Raw genomic sequence first — 19,584 nt, 5'->3', positions numbered from 1 at the left:
CCCTCAAATATCGGATATTTATATCTCCCTAATTTTACGATATTATTCCTGCCTTCATGATTTATCCAAAAAAAAATGAGTTACCAAAAGCAATAATTTCGTAAAATACAATAAAAAATTAATAAAATTATTTTTTAATATAAACCCATGAATTAAAAATTATTAGGTTTTGGCCTTCGTCTCACCGGCTTTCTCCTTCTTCACCGGTCTACGTTTTTTTGCAGGCGGAAATGTGCTTTCTCGCTACCATCAATTCTGAACCAGCAGGGCAACTCGTATCTAAGCTCGTCATTTACAGGGTCTTCAGTCTTCTCCATTTTTAGACACCGGAGTGAAATCAAGGCGGGCGTTCCAGAAAAGGGTCGACGTCGGGTAAAAGGCCCTTTTGCTGGCGACCCATTGGTCGGATTCTGACTGAAATTTGTCTGTGGTGTATTAGCGATTGATTGGAGCACAAGTTGGAATTGAATTTTTAATCAACTTCGTCTGTTTCAAGCACGGAAAAGTCCATCTCTAAGCCCGAATTTCTACGACAAAAATACCTCACCAATCAAATTCCAGAAACTTTGATTTGCTACACCATATCGTTATATAATCTTCCGTTCATATTATTTTATTATTTTTGGTAAAAAATACTACTGTGTAATTATCGCAATAAATCCTCAATAACTTAAAACTTGGGTCAACAATTTTAAACTCAAAAATAAAACTCTTCAACCATTCCCGTTTATTCTCTTGTTGGAATTTAAGAGACATTTTAGTGCTATGTTGTCTAGCAATGCTAAATTATTTTCGATAACCAACATGACTCGTATTGCGGTAATCACTTATCTGTTGTTACAATGTTGCACACTTATCAGTCTAATGACACTAAAGACTTAATGTCATAGGTGTAGCAATGCTAAATCATTCGATAACCCATGTGACTCAAATTGCATCATTTTCTTATGTGGAATCACTTATTTGTTGTTACAATGTTGTACACTTATATTATTTCAGTTGATTTAAATCTAGCTACATAAAATAGAAAAAAAAACCAAAATGTTCCTAATTTTTATAATTTATGGAACGAACAAATGTAATTAAACGGTTAAAGGCTTGAAATAATATAGGAAAAAACCTAGCTTCAAATGTCTTTATTTTGAAAATAAATTAAAAAAAGTTCTAAATAAGATGGGCTTGTTGCTAGGTCTGGGCAGTGTCAAGCGAATCCAATCTCCTTTACGATCGAGGGCCCATCGAAGCTCGAATAGCTTACCAGGTCTTAGTCCACGATTGAGTTTGGGACTTGGAACCACTCTGGAGACGATCACGGACTCGTCTACCGTGGACTGCTATAGTCAAGCGAGTGGAACCTGGGAGATCCTCTAACTTACTACTGGTCCGATGCATTTTCCATAACGTTTCCTTTGGGAGAGTGGAAACAGCAACTCGCCTATTTCAGATCTACACTTTATTATTCCGGTTTCGAAGATCGCATATCTTAAATTTCCGCCATTTCCATAAAACGAGAATGGCGCGAAATTTCTGTGATTTCAGAATTCTTCTTCTAGCCGCCGCAGCTGTATTTATCTTCATCCAGGTACGCATATGTTGAATGATTTTCCTGTTTCATCTACAAAATTCGGTTGAACGCTTCGAAATTTGTTTTTGTGACTCTGTTTTAATGCTATTGGAGACTTGGATTTTCCGCAGAATATCTGGAGTCTGATTGCATGTTGTAGTGTAGTCATTTATGAATCAGCTGAATTTTCTGGAGTATAATTTTCGTATTGTAGTCATTTATGTCATCTAAGAAGAATATTGTAAATTCCTTTTAACTTTGGTTCTTTATTGAAGTGCTCTTGGACTGATACTTTTAGGTTTTCTGTTTGAATTTGGGAACTGGATCTATTGCCGATGTGCATTTGCTTTGATTGTAAAATTGGGTGACACCTGTGCATAGATGCTAAGTCAAAGCAGATAAAACTTGTACAACTCAGGCAGATAAAACTCCAAGTCAAAATAAATACAATTCAGGCAGTTGAAACTATGTGAAATTAGGTTCTATATTATTAAGAATAGTCCCACATGGATATAGGATTAGAAAGGCCCGGTGTTATTACATGAGAAGAAGTATCCTATCTTTAGTTGGTCATTTAGAATTGACTTGGACCCAAATTTAACATGGTGTTAGAGTATGATTCTCTAAGCTGTAAAAGCCATAAAGAGAGGACCTACACATGAGAGTGAGTGTTAAGAATAGTCTCACATGGATATAGAATTAGAAAGATTTTGTGCTTATTGCATGAGAAGAAGGTCTTAACTTTGACCAGTCATTTCGGGATAGACCTGAACCCAATTTTAATCGATATTCCCATGGATCTATATCCCTTCGAGTATGAAGAACAACATGGAACGATTATGAGGTTTGTGACATAGGGAGTTTTTCCTTCTACAGTTTCTTTGGTTGTGAAATTCTTAGCTATAGCTGTTAGTGCAAGAAAAAAAAAAAAAAAAACAAGGTAGCAAGTTGTGAAGTTGGGTCCAAGGCCCATCCCAAAATGACTAGCCAACTTAGGAAGTTTTTTTCCGAAACACAAGATCTTTCTACTCACTAATCCATGTAGGACTATTCTTTAACACTCCCCCTCATGTGTAATCTCTCTTTTGTAGCTCCACATATGGATAATTTGGGTAGAGCCCACCTACTCCCAAGGCTCATCCCAAAATGACTAGCCACTTAGGAAACCTTTTCTGCCAACCAATAAACTCAAGATCTTTGATATCACTAATGGATTATTCCTTAACACTCCCCCTCATGTGTAGGCACGTGGATAATTTGGGTAGAATGCCCACATACGAGTACTTGATGTAATACCATGTGAAGTTGGGTTCAAGGCCCATCCCAAAATGACTAGCCAACTTAGGAAACCTTTTTCCGAAACTCAAGATCTTTTTACTCACTAAACCATGTGGGACTATTCTTTAACACAAGTTAAAGACCGAAACTGTTAATCATGGTGGGTGTTGATTGGTTTAAGCAAGCATGTACTCCTGGTTGGAAAAAAAAATCACTACTTTGGTTTAGTTGAAATAGTTAGCATACCTTTCCTTCTGAATTTCTTTAAGTTCAAAATAAGAAGATGCTAGCACTAGCTTGACATTTTTTTTTATCTATTTGGCGCCTGAATAACTTGGTGTCCTTCTTTCCTTTTTATTAGATGCGGCTTTTTGCTACACAATCGGAGTATGCAGATCGTCTGGCTGCCGCTGTATGTTATGGACAGCTATACCATTTTCTTCTTCTTCCCTTTTTCTTTTTTTATATTATATTCAAAATTATGAAAATATTCAATGACAAAAGCAAATGACATAAAACTTGTACACTATATCAAACTTTATGGATACCTTTGACTACGTATCTTCTCTGACTATGTATCTGATATAACTTTATGAATCATGGTTTCTGTTGATCTTAATGTTGGGTGTGCTTTATGGACAATGTTTAGTGAACCATTGGTTCTCTGCAAGGTTGTTGTACCTCATAATATCTCTTTGAATAAATTCTTAGCAGATTTTCTGTTGATCTTAAGGTTGGTTGTGCTTTATGGACAATGTTTAGTGAACCATTGGTTCTCTGCAAGGTTGCTGTACCTCATAATTTCTCTTTGAATAAATTCTTAGCAGATAACTGTTTCAAGTTTGAACACTAATTACTTATATATATATATATATTTTGAGTGAAATGATAATTTAATCAGAGGAGAAAGAAAACAAACAAAGTTAAAGGAGCACTCCCTTAACAACAAGGGATTGGAGGGAGGCTCTGTCCTTAGCAAGAGAGTCAATTAGGGAGTTAGCTGATCTTAGTACATGAGTCCAAAAACATTAAAAAAGGGAAAGAATATCAAAGACTTTGTTGATTACATTCTAGTGTCTCCAAGGAGGGGAGGAGACGGAAGAGCACCAAGTGATAACCACTTGGGAGTTGCCCTCAATGATGAGGGGGCCGGAGAGTTAGTCCTTGAAGATGATAAGCCCTTGCAGCAAAGTGAATAATTCGGCCTCCATGGAGTCAGCAAGGCCCATTGGGCCGGAGTAGGTGATGAGGACATGGCCTTCAACATTTCGGAGGACACCCCCGTAGCCAGCAGTTCCAGGACAGCTGCGAGCACTCCCATCAAAGTTTAGCTTTAGAATACTTGGAAGGAGGAGGTGTCTAGGCAAGATTAATGGGGGTGTGTACAATGGTGCAGATTGACAATCTTTCTCCAATTGATGCAAATGGGGGAACCGATTGAGCTGAACTCCTTTTTGGTGGATAACCAACTGGCAACATGGCTGATAATTTTATTGGACACCATGTCAACATTGTTGTATTTGAAGTTGAAGAGTCTTTGGTTTCGTTCATTCCAAAGGGCCCAAGGGATGTGGCGTGGCCAACACAAGAGGAGAGGATGAGCTTACCAAGGGTAGGTAAGGGCATGTCAGTGAGGAATCTGTAGGTGTTGAGGAGGTTGCCGGGCAGGCATAGTTGCATTCTTGTTTGATGGAGGACATTGGTCCACACTGAACAGGCAAAGCGACAATGCAAAAGAAGGTGACAAGTTGTCTCCTCAGCTGCGTTGCAAAAGGGGTGGAGGATACAAGGCACATTATTTTCTCTTTTGTGGAGATTGGTGGCAGTGATAATCTTATCTTGGGCAGCACACCAAAGGAAGAAGTGTATCTTGAGAGGGACAACCAATTTCCAAATGAGGGATAGCTCAGGGGGGGGAGGGTCGTGTACCATCTCCTGATGAGATTGTACACTGATGAAACAGTGAAGATGTCGTTGTCTTCAAGATGCTAAATGATCTTATCCTTGAGGTGGGTTCGGATTTGAGCTTCGTGGAGATCAACATATCAGGAAGAGATCATAGTAGCCTTCTCATCATTGAGACCTCTACAGAAATGGAAGTTCCAGCTGTCGGGAGGGGACCAGAAGTCAACAACTGAGGCAAGAGGAAAAGAGCTTATCAAGTTGAGAGCTGGGTATGTTGAGCAAAATTGCCCTCGGCCACACCACCAGTCCGACCAAAATTTAATGTGGTGCCATTGCCAGCAAAGAACCAAATTCCTTTTCCAAAGGCCTTGAGCAGGGGGAAGAAAGCGCGCCATAGAGGGGAGAGATTGTGGTGTCTTTCACCTGTGGTCCACCAAGTTGAGCACTAGTTCAAATTATCAGCAAGCATAGGGCACCAAATGGACTTGGACTTTGCATTGAATTTCCAAAACCACTTGAGAATGAAGGCTTGATTCATGTCCTTGGTAAGGCGGATGTCGAGGCCTCCCAAGAGTTTTGGCTTGCAAAGATCATTCCACTTAACCAGATGGTATTTGAAGCCATCCGAAGCCCCTCTCCAAAGGAAACGACGTTCAAGGGTGTCAATCTACTTACATATCGCCATTGGGCAATGAAGGAAGGAGAGAAAGTAGTTAGGTATACTGGTGAGGCAGGAGTTGAGAAGAACCAGATGTCTGGCTTTGGAAAGAAGAGAGGTAGTCCTAGGTAGGAGGCAGGCAAGGTGGTGATTTCACAACCTAAAGAGTTTGCCATGGATTGGAGAGTAGCTGGAGCGATGTGATAGCTAATGAGAGCAGATTTGTACCAATTGACCTTCTGGCTAGTGGTTACTTCAAAGAGGTCAATGAGAGCTTCTAGATTTTTATTTCCTCCAAGGTACCAACGCAAAAAAAAGATAGTGTCATCAGCAAATTGGAGGACAGGAATGTTAAAAGCTTGCTGATGAGAAATGGGTTGGAACCATCCAGAGTGTCTTGCAAAATGGACCATTGTCGACCGGAATTTGGCCATTATGTTGAAAAGTGGGAAAGAGGGTCCCCTTGCTGTAGCCCACGAGAACTTTTGAAGTATCCACAAATCGTGTCATTTAATATAAGGGAGAAGGAGGGAGAGGTAATGCAACCTCTGATCCAGAAACACCATTTTTCACCAAAACCCATTTGGTGGAGGAGATCATCAAGGAGTCGCCAATTCACCCGATCAAAAGCTTTTTCCAGATCAATTTTGAGGGCAAAACAGGGTTGGCTATCAGTCTTGAAGTGATGGAGAAGTTCATGAGCTGTCATTGCCGCACCAAGGATAGAACGGCCTCTAATAAATGCACATTGGCCCGAGTGGATAACTGTTGGGAGGGAAGCTTTGAGGCGATGGGATAGGATACGAGCAATGATTTTGTAGTTGTGGAAATCAAACTGATAGGACAGTAATCCGTGGGTTGCTCGGCCGCGACCTTCTTGGGGATGAGGATAATAAAGTTGGTGCCCAAGCTCTTAAAGGTGATCCCTTGTCGATAGAAAGAATTGACCATGCTAGTGATGTTGTCCTTAATAGTGGGGGCCAACAACGTCTGTCAAAGTCACCTTTTGGATTTGAAATTTTAACAACAAGCACAACAGTTTATGGAAGAATATGGTGAAATTCTACCTTCAGTTTTCGGGTGCATGGTGGAGAGAGGGTGGCGCTGCTCGCCTCCTATCCCCGATATGGAAATCAGTTTTCAAGCTCCTTCCAGTATTTAGAGATGCTACATCATTTCACACGGGCAACGGAATGACCCTTCTCTTCTGGTCGGACGAATGGTGTGGCCCCCGATCTCTCTCAGAGGACTTTCCGGGCTGCATAGGGTGGCAAACAACCTCTCTTGCTCTGTGGCCGATTCATGGAGTGATCACTCGTGGAGTCTTCAGTTTCGTCGGGGATTAAATGATAAGGAATTGTTGGCTTTTTGTTCTCTCCTTACTAAACTCAGCAGTACTATTCTTTGAGAGCACTCAATTGATAAGATGATTTGGAAGCCCAGTAATAATGGTCGATTCACTGTCACTTCGGCTTACTTTCACATCAGAAAGCAAGACTATAGTCCTCATGAGCACAAGGCAAATCTGGCTTGGAAACTCTTAGCGCAAAGCAAAATCAAGTTTTTCGTGTGGTCAACTATCAGAGAACAAATTCTTACTTCAGACAACCTTCACAGAAGAGGCTTCACTGCCCTCGATCTTTCTTGTCCCCTATGCGGTGAGTGTGAAGAGACAGTCCAGCATGTCCTTTTACACTGTGGGTTTTCTTGGCAAGTTTGGATGAAGATATTTCAGAAAATCGGACTCCAACTGGGGCTACATCAGGACCTCTTTGGCACCTTTGAGATGGTTCGAGGGATTCTCCTTCCTCGGCTGGGCAAGTTAATTCTTTCAGCCTGTCTTGCTCATGTTCCATGGTGTATTTGGCTCGAGCGGAACAACCGAAGATTCAACTCCAAAGCTAGTACCCCCAGACAACACGGCTTCTCATGCCGTCGGCCTCATCTCGAGATGGCTTCATACAAAGAAGGATTTTGCCACTCTTTCAGGGTTTTCCCTTTGGGAAAATTGGAATTTGATCGCTCACATGTCTGGCCCTAGCAGAGCTCCTAGAATGGTTATCTGGGATCCTCCCCCCAGTGACTGCATAAAGCTGAATTTTGATGGTAGTGCTAGTGGATGTCCTAGTCCAACAGGAGCAGGTGGTATATTTAGAGGTCATAATGGAGACCCCATTCTTTCTTATGCGGGTCCGATGGGCATTGCCGATTATAATACTGCTGAAGTTAGTGCTCTGTTGTTTGGCCTCCAAATCTTCAGAGATCGTCTCCATGGAAAATTAATCATTGAAGGCGACTCGAAGACGGTTATTAGGTGGTGTTCCAAAGACAGCTTCACCCCTTGGCGCCACTGGCCCATCACTGATAGTATTGCTGACATTGTATCTTCTTTGCATTGTAATTGGAATCTCATTCCTAGATCAGCCAACTCTTTGGCTGATAAATTAGCTAAATTCGGAACGTCCCAACAATCTCTCATTGTATAGGAAGGATTCCCTACTTTCTAATTTGCTCTTTTGAGCTTTTGTCTTAAAAAAAACAGCATCATTTCAAAAAAAAAAAAAAACAATCACCTTTTGAATCCATCTGGCCCCAGAGCTCGGTCAATGGGCAAACCAAGAGTGGCACGCTCAATTTCTTTGGCAGAAACAATCGCATTGGAGATGCCAAGAAGTTGAATATTTTGGAGTTTGGGCCTGTGGGTACACTCTTCGCTATATGGACCTACGAAATAATTGAGGAAAGTGCTAGTAATAACTGATTGTTCAGAGGTCACCTCGTTGTTGAGGCAAATAGAAGTGATACGGTTGGTTCTCCTTGTTGAGATGGCATGGAAAAATTTGGTGTTACCATCTCCTTCATAGAACCGTTTGTACTGTGCTCTTTGCTTCTAGTGAATTCGCTCAAGGTGAGAGGGAGAGAGCTTGGAGAGAGAGTCTAGGCCCAAATTCAGGGAGAGAGAGAGAGAGAGTTGACGGCCATCGACTTCAATTTTGCTGAGCTCCGCAATTTTGGTAAGCAAATTAGTCTTCTCAGCAATAGTGACAATACACTTGTCTGAGGCCCATTTCCTTACGTGACATTTCAATTGTTTAAGCTTATGAGGGAGACACCAACCACTGTCGTATTTAGTTGGGAGAAATCTCCATTGATGGGAGATGCAAGAGTCAAAGTCTTTTTCCTGGACCCATGAATTTTCGAAGCGAAAAGGCTGGCCCCTCCCCCCCCCCATTGGCGGATCCTAGTGTCAAGAAGGATCGACCAATGGTCAAAACAAATAATGCGGTTAAGAATTTTACCTATGGAGTTTGGGTAAAGTTGAAGCCATTCACCATTAGCCAAGAATCTGTCAAGTTTAGATAGTACAGGTCTGCGTTGTTGCCAATTGGACCATGTGATGTTCTTCCCAAAAAGAGGAATTTCCTCCATTTCACATCCACCGATGAAGTCAGTGAATTTACGCATAGATGAAGTAATTCTAGGGCTAGGAGGCATCTTCTCATTACAAAATCTAATGGTGTTGAAATCCTCAGTAAACAACTAAGCAGTCTGCCACATCAGAGGGAGTCCAAAATTGTTGACGCTCCCGGTATCGGGTTGGATCGTAGATACCAGCAAAGCCCCAGGTATTGCCAGAGGAGCGATGAAAAACTTTCAGGCAGATGGTGTAGGAGCCAATGTAGCTGTCGCGAACATCCACCAAGTTGGAGTTCCACATTGCCAGAATGCCACCGGATTGCCCAGTGGCATTCAGAGCCGTCCAAGCTGCCTAGATGTCACGGATAATGCTATTGTCCAAGGTTTGAAGCTTTGTCCCTTGGATGAAAAAGATGGAAGCTTTGGAGGAAGCCAGTGTGTCACAAACCGCTTCCTTCTTGCTGGGGTTACTAAATCCACGGATGTTCCATGAGAGAATAATCATGGTGTTTTCTGGTATTGTGGACTCTTGAATTGGAGGTAGTCGGTGGATTGTGAGATATGGCACCCATAATTTTGGCAAGTCTCATCATTTGAGCCCAAGTGTCTTCATCATATTTATGTCATTTGGTGGGGGACGATGATTCTGCCAATGGTCGAGTCAACTGGGTATTGAGTTTGACCACTGGATTCCCTACGAAGGAGTTGGCGAATCCTAGAGTGGGAGGGGCAGGTGATCTGTTTGGGAGAGTGAGGAAAACAATGGCGTGTGGAATGTCACTTGTGTAGATGAGAGGGAAGGGGTGTTTTCCAAAATTGGAGAGGCAACTTGGAGGGGCGTTCGAAGTGTCTGGGAATGAGTTTTGAATGTGCGTATTTAAAGAAAGGAAATTGAGGGGGGGGGGGGGGGGGGGGGGATAAGTTTGTATTTAAAGAAAGGAAATTGTGTGGATAAGTTTGTATTTTGGCTGTTATATTCAAGCTGGGGGACATGAGAAAGGTGGTTCTGACAAGTGTGTTCAGGATGGGGATCCATGAAGGGTTGAAGTTGACTTGGGAGGTTCTTAGGGTGGTGGTCGTGTTCATGTCAGGGATGGAAAGGCGATGTAGACAGAGTGGGACAGAGTAGCTGCAGGTGGGGGTCTTGGGTTGCTTCAACAACGTCTGTGTAAGGAGGTAGGCCGGTCAGAATGGGGTCAGTATCCCCAGTGTCAGCGCTGACAAAATGAGCAGAGGCCGTCAAGGTTAAAAGCTTTTGAAATTTGAATTTGGCTTGGAACGGGATGGACCGTCGGTCATCGGGTGGTGATGCTGTGTGTCCACAGGAATGGTCACTCCCCCAAGCCGGGGGCAGCAGATTCCAGTAGCTGAGTCGGCTCAGTAAGGGTGTCTCGGAAGCCATTGTAGAGAAAAATTCAAGGATACTGGGGATGGATCTTCAAAGACGACGTTCAGCCAAAAAAAGGTGCCATCCACTAAGAGTTTAAGAAGCTTGGATCCGTGAAGAGGTCTTTTGGGGTTGATAAGGAGTTTTGCTACATCCAATCTGGATTTTGAAAAGTGGTGGTATCTAGGCTGGAAAGAGAACCAAAAGCCATGGCTATTTGAGTGACGGTATGGGTGTGCCAGAGTTCAGCTAGGATGGCCCACACGTTGATCCATAGACCAAGGGGATCACCAGGTTGGGACGGTAACCAGTCAGTAGTTTGACAAGATCAAAGCGGTGACCAAGGGGGAGAACTAGAGCAGCCGATTTATTAGGTTGGGTGGGGAAGTGGAAGACCCATTCTCCCGGTCGAAAGAAAGAGTAAGTTGGAGTATAGCTGAGTTGCAAGTTGTCACAGAACCAGTTGGCAATGGACTAGGGACAAGGTGGCTGGTTGTAGGTGGTGGCAATAAGGGAAAGTGAAAGGAGTTTTTCACCCTCCTTCCAGATGGATGAGGGGATAGAGACAGTTGGTGGAGATGGTAGGTTCTGTGGTTGTATTTCTGGTGGAGGAGGGCTGGGTGATTGTGTAGGTGGGGTTTGCTGTCTTGTTGCTATGTTGGGAGGGAATTGAGGAAATGGGAGGATGGGTGCAGCAGAGGCTGGTGCGGCAGAAACTGATGGTGGCGGTGATGAGGGTTGAGTGGGGGCTTTGGGCTGTGCTTGATGATACAATCACGAAAGCACGTCCAACCGAAGCCGGTATTGGTCTTCTCAGGAATGTAAATTCTGGCCATGATCGTTTTACCTCATCATTCGGTGATTTTGCATTCCAGTCCTCCCTGGTAGTGAAAGACCGAGATGTACAAGGCAATGTGTCCCGTCTGGATCTTGCGAGTTCATCAGCTAGCTCATCATTCAGAGGTGACCTGGTCAAATAGTTGGATGAAGGTAGAAGCTGCATTGTCTGGGATGGTGATGTAGGATTTATTTTCACCCATTTGAGGTGTTATTCTTGTAGCTTCAATAGTTCTGTGGAATGTGAAGGTAGAGGTGCCAAATCGAAATTTCTCCGGTAGCGAACATCCATCGCCAGGCTGCAGTAGTCACCGCTTTCTTCCTTGGATAAACATCCATTCACTATCACCATGATCCAGAGGAGCAGGTTCTCCAACAGAAATGTGCTCATGGGTGGTCATCCTCGGTGGTTCAGTGGGTCTTCCGGAATCAAGCCGATGATCAGAAGAGTTGTCGACAAGACGATCATGTCCCGAAATGTCCTCTTGTTGTCTGTCCGGTTGCTTCTCCAATCTCTAGTCTCTCTCTTGTTGTTGAAGTCGAAGTCGCCCTCGAGTCGCCAGCTCTCGTATTCTCGCGTATGGGTTATAAAATTTCTCCATTTTACCCTCATATACGTGAGGTAAACAGCTTCATGAGAAACAGTTGCAAGCTCTTGCTGCATGTGTCAAGCATTCATTCCTACATCCAATCATTTCTGTTCTTGATTCTTCGATTATTTTTTATGAATATCGTAGGACCGCTGAGGAGGTAAATAAATCCTTGGACAAATTTCCTCTACCACTTTTTGTCTTGCAACATCTGTGAACTGTGCATTATGTAAAAGGGAAAGAATGAAAGACATAACCTGGTGATTTCTGTCTATACATACACTTATTATCAAGTAAAGTTGCTGCATCTGTGTTCCAATTGTTTGAAAAACTATAGACATCTGAAAAAATGATTTGTAAACTCACAAGTGCAGCTTTAAGAATTCAGCCAGGGAAAATTTAATGGGTTATATTGTGAAGTTAGATTTTAACTGCTCTTTTTATTTGACCATGATGCTTGAGGTAGGTTTTAGGTGCTTCTTGGGGATCCTCTTATCTTTGTCCTTCTTCTTCACTTTATTCTTTGTCTTTTTATTTATTTATTACTTTATCTTTTCAACTTGCCAAAGGGTTTTTCCTCATCAACAGGTTGTTGTCGGATCTTCTTTCCCTGTATAATTCCTGAGATGGATTTCATTACTTGTATCTTACAATTTCTGATTTTTAATAATATCCTTATTCACCATTTCAAAATTATTAATTTTTAAAATTATAGGTTTTTAGAGTAAAGTTTTCTCAATCTTTTGGTGAAGAATAAAATAAATGATTTGAACCGTTCTTGAATCTATAAATCTTTCTTTTATTTTGTATAGGATTGATCTAGCACTGCTCCTGTGTCCTCATTGTTTTTGAGTTGCTGGCTCAATTTAGAAACCATTGGTTACGTTCTGGCAGGCAGCTAACAATGTCATCAACTAGGAATTTGCTGATTATCTGAAGCCATATCTCTGATAATGATTCTAACATCATTTAAACTTATATATTTAGCTTAAGGGATGCTTATTTTTCTATAGTTTCTCTCAATGAAATCAATTATCTGCATTATCTCGTCACACTGCCAAGGTCCCATGTATTACGACTAAGATTTTTTTTGAATTTTGGTTCCATTTTGTTCTAACCAATTGTAGGGTATCTTTTATTTTGAGCAGGTGGAATCTGAAAATCACTGTACAAGTCAAATGCGGTTTTTAATTGACCAAATAAGTGTGCAACAGGGAAAAATTGTGGCCCTAGAAGGTGTGATAGTACTATACCTATAATTATTATCTTTGAATTGTGCTTGCTTCCATGATCAATGTTTGCATCAAGAAGAAACCATTCTTGTGTGTTATTCAGTCAACTTTAGGCTTGTATGTCATCAAGCAATATTTGATTCTGGCTTCTTTTTACCTAATATTTGCTACCCATCTGCAGAGTCAAGGAGACATCAAGATGAAGAATGTGGACATTTGAGGGCTCTTGTTCAAGATCTTGAAAGTATGATATCTTACTAGTTGATGTCCATGACTATTTGTTTGCAAAATGGAGGATTGAGAGGGTTCAAGGGTTATGCTAGATAACAATGGAATGAAACGTGGTAAAAAAATCTCTGTATAGAACATGATTCTAGTTGCACATATGTTTATTGATGTGAACCATTCATTTACCTTTAGCATTAAACTGTAGTTGGAGAAGCTACTTCATAGATTTCATTTGACTTCTCAGTCAAGCTTTGCCAAGAATCAGATTATATACTCAGCACTTCACTAATTCAATTAGTCGTAGAAGGAAACTTGGCATTAGTTAGTTATAAACTGTTTCCAAAAAGATAACACATATAACACATATACCTGATGAAATCAAGGCTATCTGTTGAGATTTTATGACAACATACTTCACATGTTGCCAATGGTCATGCTAATAAATTAGCCAAGGATAGCCCCTCTTCCCCCTTTCCCCTCCCCCCAGGGTTGATCCCTCTTCATTTGTATGCTTATTGTCTAAAGCTACTATAAAATTTCACAAGTTAACAAACAAAAAAAAAAAAAAAAAAAGCGTTTTGTTAAGAAAATATTTGATTCTGAGTTTATAGATGCTCATTTTTTAACTTTTTCTGTTGTCACGATGTATGGTATTCCTGGCTCATATTTTGCATCTATCACAAGTATTTAGTGGTTTTTCTATGTCATGTTTCAGGAAAAGGTGTGAAGAGATTGATAGAAAAAGAGGTAATTTGAAGAAGCATGATCTATTTCATTGTTAATTTATAAGGTTTACTGAACGATTATCATTCATAGTCATCAGTTTTGCCTGATCCCCAACTTATCAGGTCCCTGTAGCAGCAGTTGTGGTAATGGCATGCAACCGTCCAGATTATTTAGAAAGGACGCTGAACTCCATCTTGAAGTAGGTTTCCTTTTACATGAATCTCTTATTTAAAATGTCAATTATGGGAAGTGTTACTGAAGAAGGCCTACTTGTCTGACTAGATGGTTTTGCCTTTTCTTCTTTCTCTTCAGATATCAGGCTTCTATTTCATCAAAGTTTCCTCTTTTTGTTTCCCAGGTACTTCAGATTCTGTCGGCTGAAGGTTTTAGTTGTAAGCCTTATGGCACGGTTTCTTTTTGTGGGAATGATTGAACCTTTTATTGATTTTCAGGATGGCCCGGATCAAAATGTTAAAAATATGGCTTTAAGCTACAACAAGATAACCTATATGCAGGTGAATGTGACTTTTTATTTTAAGGAATAATTTAGTGGTGTCAACGAATCATCTAACTCCAATGGCAGAAGTTGCTTGCTATCAATTTCTGCTCAAGTATAGCCTTTAATTTTAACCTTTATATGCTTGAACTTCCTAAACAAAGTCGTGTTTTCCTTCTCATGAGATAAAAATTTATGGATACAGGCATACACAGCATATGTTACATGAAATCAAACATTGAAATTGTCAGAATATGTTGATCAACATGATAACAGGGCCCATTTCCACACTATTATATGATTCCTGAAAAATGAGTTCTTGTGTCTTGAATCCGAGATAATCATTCAGTACATCCTGCCAAGAATGTCAAGCCTTTGTTTGGAGAATCTGAGATACCTGATCTGTATCCCAGTAATGCACTCTAACGTAATATGAAATCAATCATCAAAATTGTCTCTTTAGTTTGTGGTAAGAATATGTTGAGTGATATACAGGACCCACTTCCATTACATCTGGATAACTGAAACAATGAGAGCTTTCCTTGTACCATGAATCCAAATTAGTCATTGGACACATCCTACCATAGAATGTCAAACTCTCAGCCTTGGTTTGGTTGGACAATCTGAGATACCTGAGTCCCAGCAATTTACACTTTGTTCTCATCATTTACCATGATCTAGTCAAGTAAGGGTGGATTCTGCATATTTTACTCAGTAATAGCAGATGCCACTTATTACAGTTCTACTCTGCAATTTATCCAACTGTCATCTTGACTTGCTATATCTGTGCCATATTGTTGTTTCAGTAGGTTACATTGGACTATTTTCTTTCCATACTCTCGTGATATTCTAGTGTGTTCTTTATGCCACTTCTATCCTCCTCCAGTCTTTCTCATTTAGTGTGTTTAACTGCAGCACTTAGATTTTAGGCCAATACATACTGAAAGACCTGGTGAAATTATTGCATACTACAAAATTGCAAGTAAGTACATAACTTATTTTGTTGCTTCACTTCTTGTTGTCGTTTTACCCTGTCATATCTTCTTTTCTAGGTCACTACAAATGGGCCTTGGATCTGCTATTTAACAAGCATAACTTCAGCCGGGTGATCATATTGGAAGGTTGTCAGAGGCTTTCTGTCCCTGTTCTTCTTGGTCTTGATATTGTTATGCGTGCAACAGAGTTATCTACAATAACCATTTCTTATTTGGGTAATAGATGACATGGAGATAGCCCCTGATTTTTTTGAGTATTTTGAAGCGGCAGCAATGCTACTTGAAAATGATAAGTGAGTTTCATTTTTTACTCTTAACTGATTTTTAAATATAATACCAACATAAGAACAATAATTACTTCCATCCAATAAGATTGAGCTTTCATGATTTTGTCAGTGTTTTTCTCCCCTATCTTATGCTTCTGATTTTGTTGTGAAGGACTATCATGGCAGCGTCTTCCTGGAATGATAATGGACAAAAGCAATTTGTGCATGATCCTGGTAGGTTTTGTTATTATCATTCAGCTTCACATGGCTCTTGTATTATTTGTTGTAGATGGGGTAATATATTCAGATAGGGCATTGGATGGAAATAAAGTGTGGAGTCCATTCATCCAAAAGTTGAAGTATGAATCCTTGCAAGCAAAACTGATTTTTGTGCATGATGTTGATATTTTTCTTCAGAGGTTCTTTATCGATCAGATTTCTTTCCTGGACTGGGGTGGATGCTGTTAAAATCTACATGGGATGAACTATCACCAAAGTGGCCTAAGGCATATCCTTGTCATAATATATTTGATGTTATTAGATATTTAACATTAAAATTGAAATACTTGTTGAGCCTTGACATGGTTATACTTATTGGGATGATTGGATGAGGCTTAAGGAGACACGCAAAGATCGCCAGTTTATTCGTCCAGAAGTTTGCAGAACATACAATTTCGGTGAGCATGTATGTGAACTTTAAATGAGCAATTTTGGTCTTCAGCAATGACATCTTATATGCATGAGTGCCTTTTAGCGTGTATTTATGCAGTCTATGTTGTGCTTGAACTAGTTTCCATATAGCTTCCTTTTGATTCATTTATTGTGGAGAAGAAATTGAATTTGATTTTGAAGTTACTGTTATGGAAAAGAGAGATATTCCAAAAAATAAAAGAAAGGTAATAAAGAAGCCTCTCATGATTCTAGAGTAGCCAAAAGTTGACCCAGTTTGATAAAGCTAGCGTGTTTTCTTTGTATCGAAAAGTTGTGCATACTCTTGTTTCATATTTATAAGATCATGTATCATGTCTGGCTTAGACTTGACAATCCCTTGATTTTTTAAATCCAATATTTAGATTTAATTTCAGGGCTCTAGTTTTGGGCAATACTTCAGCCAATATCTGGAGTCTATTAAGCTTAATGATGTCCATGTAAGTGACTGGTACTTCTGGAGTAGTTCGCTCAGTTTGTCTTTACTAAAGTTTGTTTTGTTTCTGTGATTGATCTTTGACATTGTTTTTCTTATAGGTTGACTGGAAATCAAAGAATCTAAGCTACCTACAAGAGGTAGAAATGTTTTCCTGACAGGAGATTTTTTAGTCTTTTAATTTTAGTTACTGGCTTTTGTACTAATATTGTTGTTTCTTCAATTCTAGGACAAATTTTTGAAGTATTTTTCTGACTTTGTCGCAAAGGCAAAGCCTGTATATGGAGCCGATGCTGTCCTGAAGGCATATAACATTGATGGTGATGTCAGGATCCAATACAAGGATCAGATGGACTTTGAAAGAATTGCACACCAGTTTGGAATTTTTGAAGAATGGAAGGCAAGTAGGCTTCATGTTCCCGCATTTTGTTTGCTTATATCATGCAGTTTGTAGACCATAATCATTTAAAGGTCTTCGTGAAATTAATAGATGAGCTTAGTCTTTGTTCGACTTTCAATGTTTCTTCTGTCATCTAGAGCTGAAAACCTTGTGACATTCGGCACTACCTGTACTTTATTATCCATACACAGCTAAAAAAAATTCTACTAACTACTGGCTTATTGCATTTCTTTCTTGTAACTATCCTCTTCTCTTTTCCCATTTTTCTCAGGATGGAATCCCTAGGACTGCATATAAAGGTATTGTAGTCTTCCGCTACCAAACACCAAGGCGTATATTCCTTGTCGGCCCAGACTCTCTTAAGCAACTGGATATCCAGCAAACTTGATGCAGAAGAGGTCAGTTGGTCAGAGATAATTGTGATTATATTGCTTGAGTTGCTTGGCTGCTAATTTTCTTCTGTCCTGATTATTGTTACAGAAATTGGTAGGCTTTCAACTGTTTTGACAAAAAGATATGCTGTAGAATAGCTGAAATACTATGAATGTTACAAGGTGTCCCGTTGTCCTACATACATTCTCGGCCTTGCTCGTAGGACAGCTCATATGAAGAAACAAGTCCATCGGGAGGAACCTAAATTGATAGGGGGCGACCGAAGTTGTTAGGATCCTTGCAGCGTGGTAGCCAGGCGAGCTTATATGTAGATCAAAATGCACATATAAAGATAAACTACTGCAATCTCATTCCCCTTCGAGGTTGTAATCTTGTATCTCAGTATTTTGCATCTTAACAAAAGTTGCAAAGGCTTGAGATCTGATTGATCTATTTTGCAGGCTTTTAGTCTTTAGCTACAAGGTTCCCCATTTGAGTAAAAGGCAAATACTAATCAATTTGTTTCCGTGAGACTGCTAGCAGCAGAAAGATGTAATTTTTTGTGAAGGCCATTTTATTATCCTTCTGCTTATTTAGAGTAGTTAGATTCTTTTTATCTGATTGCGTTTGCTGAAGTCCTGAATTTCACCTTGCCCATCTGATTTCTTGTTGAGTATGATTCAGGCAGGTTTCTGTTCTTGATTTTACGCCGCCTTATTCACTGCTAGTTTGGATCTCCGTCCATGAAAAACCCCAGTTCACGTCTGGTTCAAGCGGTAGGCGCGTCGCCAATCAAGTGTCTGAGAAATTTCTGCCATGGATCATCCATGGAGAGTAATATCCACTTTATCAAGGAACCAAGTAAGGAATTACAAAGGTACCGATCTTTATGTAGTGAATCACTCAAATATGTTGCAGTTTCTATAATACCCTCATAGGGTGACTTTGCCCTTGAATCCCCACCCCAAACTCATTCTATAAAAACCTGTGACAAAGGTTGAAAATTCAAACTTGTTCCTCCCTTGCTTTCAAACACTTCCACCCCGTTTTTACCCCTTCCCCGACCCATCTCCGTGACGGTCCATGGTTCATTCCCCTTGTTTTTATTCTCCGTGAAGGAATAAAAATATGAAAAGTTGGAAGATGATGGATTTGTGGTACCATCAACTCCGCTGGATTCGTTTCTTTAAAAATAAATGCGTTTGATGTGACAAAAAACAAGTATGTAGGTCATGTGATCAAATTGTTTATTTATAATTAAATTGTCAAATTACTTAATGAAATTAAATACTACTTAGTCATTGATCTACTCTATAAATTTAATATTTTTGTGCATACTTCTTTAATTTAAGCAGGCCAATTGGATTATGTTTTTGTCACACTTTGATTCTTTTTCTTTTTCGGAAAAAAAAACTTGGGAGAAGGCAAGATTTGCCCAACCGAGTCGATTGTCATGCTCTTAAAACTGAGTCTATCCACTCTCATCCCTCTATATAAAGAAATTTTGAGGGAGCGACCTTTTATTACTTATTTTCCATCATTATGATATCATCACCGGTTCAACATTCGTTCCTTTGCTTTTGGACCGATTGAACTAGACTTCAACAACTTTTTGGATCGATAACCAGGCCGGTTCTAGTACCACCACAACTCTTTTCTTCTTCTTCTTCTTCTTCTTCTTCTTCTTCTTCTTCTTCTTCTTCTTGAGAAGAAAACATTACAACTTTTTTTGCAAGGAGTACTTCTTAAGCATTCCTTAACATGTACTTAAAAGACAGGGTACAAAGAGACCTCATCATTCAAACATGGATAAGGAGTAATGTTCTATTTTAAGCTGGAAACAATTAACATTGTTCATTCACTCTTGCTTTGTTACTTTCATTTCTCTATAAACAAAGCTCTGAGATCATTGGTTTGATTTAGTTTAGGTAAATAAACACACTTGGTACATTTATATTTTTTAGTTGGATAAAATTTCTGATGTGCTTAACATAGTTTAAAACAATTAATTAAACTGCCCTTTCTTTCATGTGAATTACATGGTTCAATGGTTTTATTTGTTCTACTAGAAACCCTGGCTCTCTAGGTT

The 19,584-nt window shown here is 39.9% G+C and overlaps 1 protein-coding gene across 2 annotated transcripts; it reads left to right on the top strand.

The window, feature by feature from the left end:
* The first annotated feature begins 1,312 nt into the window (after positions 1-1,312).
* LOC137938912 (alpha-1,3-mannosyl-glycoprotein 2-beta-N-acetylglucosaminyltransferase-like) lies at positions 1,313-18,232 on the top strand. 2 transcript variants are annotated; one of them, XM_068784019.1, is made up of 19 exons: positions 1,313-1,582; positions 3,204-3,254; positions 12,785-12,872; positions 13,050-13,112; positions 13,812-13,843; positions 13,945-14,021; positions 14,135-14,180; positions 14,275-14,337; positions 15,234-15,300; positions 15,371-15,439; positions 15,537-15,606; positions 15,752-15,813; positions 15,997-16,087; positions 16,171-16,264; positions 16,665-16,727; positions 16,825-16,863; positions 16,953-17,123; positions 17,395-17,521; positions 17,604-18,232. In XM_068784019.1, the coding sequence occupies exons 1-18, from the start codon at positions 1,514-1,516 to the stop codon at positions 17,509-17,511; spliced, it is 1,332 nt and encodes a 443-aa protein (XP_068640120.1). In that variant the 5' UTR covers positions 1,313-1,513; the 3' UTR covers positions 17,512-17,521; positions 17,604-18,232. The 2 variants fall into 2 exon arrangements, with proteins under 2 accessions (XP_068640120.1, XP_068640121.1); XM_068784020.1 differs by lacking the exon at positions 3,204-3,254.
* The last annotated feature ends 1,352 nt before the right edge of the window (positions 18,233-19,584 follow it).

This window comes from Aristolochia californica, unplaced genomic scaffold (assembly GCF_029961685.1).
Source record: "Aristolochia californica isolate CCGP_79_NKW_82.1479 unplaced genomic scaffold, dmAriCali1.0.hap1 SCAF_8, whole genome shotgun sequence".
Classification (NCBI taxonomy): domain Eukaryota; kingdom Viridiplantae; phylum Streptophyta; class Magnoliopsida; order Piperales; family Aristolochiaceae; genus Aristolochia; species Aristolochia californica.
This window is presented reverse-complemented; position numbering and strand designations above follow the sequence as displayed.